This window comes from Helianthus annuus, chromosome 16 (genome assembly GCF_002127325.2).
Source record: "Helianthus annuus cultivar XRQ/B chromosome 16, HanXRQr2.0-SUNRISE, whole genome shotgun sequence".
NCBI classification, from domain to species: domain Eukaryota; kingdom Viridiplantae; phylum Streptophyta; class Magnoliopsida; order Asterales; family Asteraceae; genus Helianthus; species Helianthus annuus.
Genome location: NC_035448.2, coordinates 75,899,195 through 75,906,318, shown reverse-complemented (window position 1 = coordinate 75,906,318; position 7,124 = coordinate 75,899,195). Strand labels below are relative to the sequence as shown.

At 38.4% G+C, this 7,124-nt stretch overlaps 1 protein-coding gene across 1 annotated transcript; it reads right to left on the bottom strand.

The window, feature by feature from the left end:
• Positions 1 to 451: 451 nt before the first annotated feature.
• Positions 452 to 3,438, bottom strand: LOC110919389. Its single transcript, XM_022163660.1, has 4 exons — positions 3,332 to 3,438; positions 3,183 to 3,246; positions 835 to 2,853; positions 452 to 463 (listed from the first exon to the last, which is right to left on the bottom strand). Exons 1-4 carry the CDS (start codon positions 3,436 to 3,438, stop codon positions 452 to 454), a joined length of 2,202 nt encoding a protein of 733 aa, XP_022019352.1.
• Positions 3,439 to 7,124: the final 3,686 nt, after the last annotated feature.

The following is a 7,124-nucleotide window of genomic DNA, read 5'->3' as shown; positions in this document are numbered from 1 at the left end:
AACCTTTCCATGCTGCATGAGAACACAACCAAGCCCTTTCTTTGATGCATCACTGTATATATCGAATCCGCCTGTGCCAGAAGGTAGAGTAAGGATAGGAGCGGATACTAGCTTCTGCTTCAATGCCTCAAAACTCTTTTCTCGATCATCGTTCCAAGTAAATTTTACCCCTTTCCTCAAGAGTTGAGTGAGAGGTAAGGCCAAAATAGAAAATCCTTCTACGAAACGTCGATAATAACCCGCTAGACCAAGAAAACTTCGAACTTCGGTAACTGAAGTTGGTCTGGGCCATTTAGTGATAGCTTCCACTTTTGATGGATCCATTGTGATACCTTCCGCTGATACAATGTGGCCTAGAAACGCCACTTTTTCAAGCCAAAAGTCGCACTTAGAAAATTTTGCGTATAACTTCTCCTGGCGTAAAGTTCCTAGAACAGTGCGAAGATGGTCCTCATGCTCTCCTCTACTTTTAGAAAACACCAAGATGTCATCGATGAATACGATCACGAATCGATCCAAGTACTCATGAAATATTCGGTTCATAAGATCCATGAAAACAGCAGGAGCATTTGTCAAACCAAAAGGCATGACTAGAAACTCATAGTGACCATACCGGGTACGAAATGCTGTCTTATGGACATCTTGATCTCTGACCCTCAACTGATGGTACCCTGATCTGAGATCAATCTTTGAGAAAAACTTCGCTCCTTGGAGTTGGTCAAAAAGGTCATCAATACGCGGTAAGGGGTAGCGATTACGAATAGTGATCTTATTCAACTCCCGGTAGTCGATGCATAAACGCATGCTACCATCTTTCTTCTTCACAAACAAAACCGGTGCTCCCCAAGGTGAAACACTAGGTCTAATGAATCCAAGTTCCAAAAGTTCTTGCAGCTGCTCTTTCAATTCCTTCAACTCCAATGGGGCCATACGATAGGGTGCTTTAGAAATAGGTTCAGATCCGGGAATCAAATCAATAGTGAACTCTACTTCACGTTCAGGTGGTATCCCTGGCAATTCTTCTGGAAAGACGTCAGAGAAGTCTCGAACAATAGGAACGTCTTCGACACGTGGTGTATCCACTGAGGTATCTTTAATAGAAGCTAAGAATCCCTCGCATCCATGGGATATAAGTTTTTGAGCTTTAAGAGCAGAGATGATTTTAATGGATTTTCGAGGTTGAGATCCTTGATAAATACATTCAGGATTCAGAATATCACCAAAAATGACTCGTTTGGAGTGACAATCGATGGTAGCGCGATGCGTGGATAACCAATCCATGCCTAGTATGACATCAAAATCTCCCATTTGCATGGGATAAAGATTCGCTATACGAATAACATTTCCGATCACAAGCGGGCAATCTTTATAGATGTGAGTAATAACCGAAGAATTTCCCATTGGTGTAGAAATGACTAAAGCTTGATCCAATAGAGAAGGCGAAATTTTAAGATGTCGGGCAATTAGTTGTGAGACTATCGAGTGGGTTGCCCCAGTATCAAATAACACATACAAGTCACGCTCACCCAAATAAATACTACCCGAAACAGTACCTAGTGAATCGATAAACAATAAGACACAAATGATTGTATGAAAGCCATAAACAACTAAGCAAGCAAAATAATAATACAAAAAGGAACATTTGTCGGAGATGGTACCTGGAGCATTAGCAGCTTCCCCTGCAGTCAATGAGAAAACACGCCCTCCAGTAGTAGGTGGCACAGTAGCTCCCCTAGTGGCATCAGTTGGTCGGTTACCAGCCTTTGGGCACTCATTAATCTTATGCCCCATATCTCCACACTTAAGGCAAGCCCCAGTAAGTCGACGACAGATGACCGGGTGACGCTTGTTGCAATGGTTACACACTAGAGGCTGGGTAGGGTTCTGGTTACCTTTTTGGTTTACGGGTTGAGCTTGGGTTGGTGGCTGGTAGGGTTTGGTCTGACCCTGATTTTGGCCCCTTCCCTGCCATGGTCTATTATTCCTTCCCGATGACCTATTCCCCATATTGTTTTGATTATTTCGAGTAGGCGCTTGAGACGACTCACTAGTGAACGAACTGCGGTATTCGTCTCTGTTTCTCTTCCTACTATTATTGGAACCACCCAAAAATTCTTTGTTCTCCATATCAACCTTTTTGGCAGCCTTAGCGGCCTCTGCAACAGTGGGGAACGTTGACTGGATGATTGCTCTACGAATCCGATCACAAACTGCCCATTGATATTTCTCTGCTTGTTCCTCTGGTGTTCCAGCAGCTGACCCAAGAAATCCAACTAGTCGATAAAACCGATCAGTGAAGTCAGAAAGTGGTTCGTCATTCCTCTGACGGATATTGTGATACTCTCGTGTGTACGAACTCTTATCCACGCTGTTAAAATATTTCTCGAAGAAAATAGTACGAAAATCTGCCCAAGGTAAATTCTCCACAAATGGGTCTCCTCCTCTTTCCTCCAATACCCCTTCCCACCAAGTTTGCGCATCTTCTTCTAGTTTATACGATGCTAATCTCGATTTAAATTCATCACCAACTCCTAACGCCCGAAATATTTTCTCGATATGAGCAATCCAATCCCTTGCTACAATTGGAGTGGTTGCCTTTGTGAAAGATCTCGGTTTCTGTTTTATGAACTTGTCTAGCCAATCCCCAATTGCACTGTTTGGGTTTGGGTTTGGATTAGGATTGGGGTTAGGGTTTGGATTAGGATTCGGATCAGGACCACGTACGGCCTGAACAAGTGCAGGCAACATAGCAGTAAAAGCCTGAGTGATAGCAGCTACGATGGTTGGATCAGGCTCATTTGGTCCACCACCATTACGACGACCAGAGTTGCGTGTCTCACGACGAGGAGGCATCTAAAAACACAATAAGAATTTAGATAAAACAAATAATAAGGACTTATCGCATAACGAAATACCTAACCCAATGTCTACCCAATCCTCACATGTCTTAATTATTTAGTTAAAGTTTTCTACAGGATAGAGCCTAAGCTCTGATACCATAACTGTAACACCCCGACCCGATTAGGGCTGACGTGTTACACAATTCGGTAATCAGAGACAATTAATAACTTAATTAAAACATAAATTCCATAGGTTTAAAAACAAAAATCCCCAAAATGGCGTAACGGTCTCAACAGAAAAACATAAGTGTCTAAATTTATTGAATATAAGGTTTATTAAACTCCTTGTTCCAACTCTAGCTTTTTATTATCACTCTTCACACATTTCCCCGATTTCCCTGAGTACCTGTTTAAGACATAATAAAAGAAAACAACAAAAAGAAACGGTTGAGCCAAAAATTGCCCAGTAACGGAGAAACAATAGCACTAACACATAAATGATAGAAGCAAATACACTAAACACTTTAACGATGAAACCAATACCATACGCTGAATGATCACTGATGAAATACAATAAAGGTATATTAGAAATACCCATGTGAGCCACTAACAATAAACACTAGCACTTTGTACATTAGCTGCAGTTCCAATGCACCATTATGTAGAGGGGATGTGGGCACTCACACCTATCCCACTACCACTAACACTTACACTTACACTCCTAGGATCGATCCATACGCCTCTCAATAATCAATAAGTGCAATCGCTTAGCACACAATACAATATAGAGACGCCGTGGGCCTTTCGCACCGCCACGGATGGTGCACGTCAACTGTGCCTATGATGACGCCCTATGTCCCCATAGGTGGATATGCTCGGGTATTGAGGTCAAATAAAACGATTCACTCAAGTCAAGGCAGATACACTAACGATACACTAAGGCTATATCACATCTAGCCAAAGATAAATAATAAATAATAAAAGTCATAGGAACATGCGACAATGAGTATAAATGGGTAACTTATCGCATGCGTGGCAAGGACAATAACTCGATACGATGTATGTAACGGTAATTAGAGAATGTAGAAAACTCAATGGTTCAAGTAGCAATCACGAACGAATACGAACAAATACGATATCATGAATTAAAACAATTATGCTAAGGTCAAGACACCACAAAATCCGTACCTTAGCTTTAACGTAAACACGTAGACGCAACAAGTCCTCACTTGAGACAAAGTCCTACATATTAATCATGTTTTAAATTAGATTGGTTACTAAATTTTACATTTATTTAATTTGTGAACCCACTGAATGGATTTTTTTTTTCTTCCGTTCCCACTAGTCTGAGGATATTAAAACATAATTCATGGATCTATTTCTCTTGTCTTCCTTATCACTAGAAACAACTTTTAAAATTAAATGATTATATTATTATTTTATCCTATGTGCATAAGTTTATTCAAGTTGACAGCAAGAAACCATGCATGACCCCATAATCAATTCCTTAATGCTAAACTTTATTGGCTTTGTGTAAATATATTGAGTTTGGACTTCACTTTTGAAACACTGTTATATCATAAAAAGAATGTAGATCATTTTAGGAGAGTTATGTTAAGAACTGATGGTGGTCGTTGGTAAATGAAACCTTTAATATAAATTTAGAGTTACATTTTCGTTTTCTTTGTGTCAATCTCATGAAATCTCCACAATGTAGGCTAAAAAAAATGAGCATGTAAACGATCACAAAGGCTCACTTCTGTCAACTTGAAGGAAACTAAGTTTATTTATGCGAAATAAATTTTGTGTGTTCATAGTGCCACTATTTTATTCACTAGTTTCGTTTTCATATAATGTTTTCACCAACAGGTTAGTGCTGATACCTTATGTCGAAGAGCAAAGACGACTGGCGTGGTGCAATACAGGTTCGCCACAGATCTTTATATCACCACTAGTCGATGGGTATGGTGATGGATCGAAGATATTAGACTTCCGAGTGTACAACTGAGACGGTGACCAGAATCTAGTTATTTAAACGTAGGTGGGTCGAAATTATATAGCTACTATACAAGAGATTGTCGACTGAAAGAGGAAGCTTACCGCACGACCGATCAACGTGGTAGCGGTGCTCTGCCGTCTTTTGTAGCGTTCAATCACACGAACCGCAGGCGGGACCAGCAAGTTTGTTCGGTTCAGATTGGGGGTCGGTAGTTCTGCTGCGGCTCCAACTAGACGGATTGTAGGCGAAACGGACCGGTGAGTTAGGTTCAAACTTGTGGGTGGCGGAGGCGATTTCGTCGGTACTATAGCTGTGGATGGAAGGTAGAACGAGAGGGAGGAAAGAAGGTTTGGAAAGAATTATCGAGATCGACTAATATATTTAATTTTTGAGCTGGTCGTTTAAAGGGATTCGAAATCCCATGATTTATGTAATAGAAATGTTAGGAAGGAAAGCCACGACAATATTGTCAGTGATATGGAAATGATTTTTAATTTTTGAAAGATGTTTTGCTGTATAATAATTTACACCATATTTAACTCATTTAAATAATATTTTTTTTTTTTTTGTTATCTTTGTTTCCAAGGCACAGATATGAGGTAGATACACATATTGAATTGTGATTGGCATAGTGTTATTTTATTGTTATGATTATTATTATTTTTTTTTTCTCATATTTCGGTTTCACTATTATTTATTTATTATTTTTTTTTTGTTTGCTGGTTCCTATAATATCTACTACAATTATGATTAGAAAGTGCTATAATAATTCATATGATTATTTATTTTCATCCTTCGTAGGAACATATATGGACACAACAATCTTAACTACTACTACTATTTTTATTATTATTATTATTATTATTATTATTATTGTTATTATTATTATTATTATTACTATTATTATACTCCAATTAATTGTGGTTTAAAGGTTGACCACGTTCTTGACGTTGAATATCCGACATAATAATATGTCGCATTACTTATGACATTTATTTCATTAGGTTTGAAAGTTTCGTATATTACAGACCACATCAAGATTAACGGGAGAATATTGGATTAATCTTGATTATTTAGGGATTTTAATTAATGTTTATCTAGTTACTTAATTTTTGGGATTATGTGTATTAGAGTTATTATTTAATTATCATGGTTTATTTGGGATACATATGTTAGCTTGGTGATCAAGTTATGTTTAGTATAAATAGGGGTTTACGAGTCTTGTAATTTTGTGGTGGTTTGATTTTAATAAAACGGAAAAGAGTCATGGGTGTTTTCTCACAATATCCGATGTTCGTTTGTTGTTTTTGATCTGATTGCTCCAACAACCGCTACCACCGTGCACAACTACATGCATTGCCACCCTCACTCCACACCATAGCCGTATTGATGGCGGTGGCAACAAAGGTGGGGGTAGGGTAGTGGTTGTGATCACAGCGGTGATAGCCGAGATGATAGAGATGACAATTAAAGGGGGTAATGGATAGCAGCAAAATGGAGTTGTCAGCATGACGATGTAAGTGGAGATGGTTGCAATAATGGTGGTTATGGTGGTGTTGATGGTAGGGGTTGGTGGTTCCGTGGGGATGGAGGTAAGGCGGTGGTTGCGGTGGGGATGGGTGAGAGGAGGTGGTTCCTACTATAGTGGTGGCTAACTGGCTATGTGCCACAAGCGGGTTAAGTAGGGTAGGATTAAGATTTACGATGACGATTATGGTAGCAAATGCGACAATGAAATAATACTCAGGAAATTCCAGATCATTTGTTTGAATTCCTTCATACTCTAAAAAAGAATGTTAAGTTCTTTTACATCAAAGAATTTGATTAAATTCATTTGAATTTCTTCTCAAACAAATATGTTATCATTATAATTCGAATTCCATAAAAAAACGAACCAACTAGTTAGAAATCTAATTCATATTTCAATTCCATTAAAATTTACAATCCAAACACACACCAAATATTCAATTCAAAAATATACAATACGGCAAAACACTACATACAACTAGAGGTGGGCAAAAAAAAAACCGGTTACTAAATGTAACCGGTTATTAATTGAAATTGGGTATTAACTGGTATAACATTAACTGGTTAGTGGTTAATTTTAACCGCCGGTTAGTAACTGGTTATAAATACTTAGTATAGAAACCGGTTATTAACTGGTTTTTTAACCGGTAGACCAGTTAACCGAAAAATTAAATGAAAAGGCAAAAAAAAACCGGTTATTAACCAAAAATAACCGGTTAAAATAATTAACGAGCCCAGTTAAAAAAAGAATTGGTTAA

Coding starts and splice junctions, on each gene's coding strand:
- LOC110919389 (XM_022163660.1), bottom strand. CDS start 3,438: ATGGGTATTTCTAATATACCTTTATTGTATTTCATCAGTGATCATTCA. Junction 3,247..3,331: donor TTTGCTTCTATCATTTATGT/GTTAGTGCTATT, acceptor TGTCTTAAACAG/GTACTCAGGGAAATCGGGGA. Junction 2,854..3,182: donor AGCTAGAGTTGGAACAAGGA/GTTTAATAAACC, acceptor TTGTGTTTTTAG/ATGCCTCCTCGTCGTGAGAC.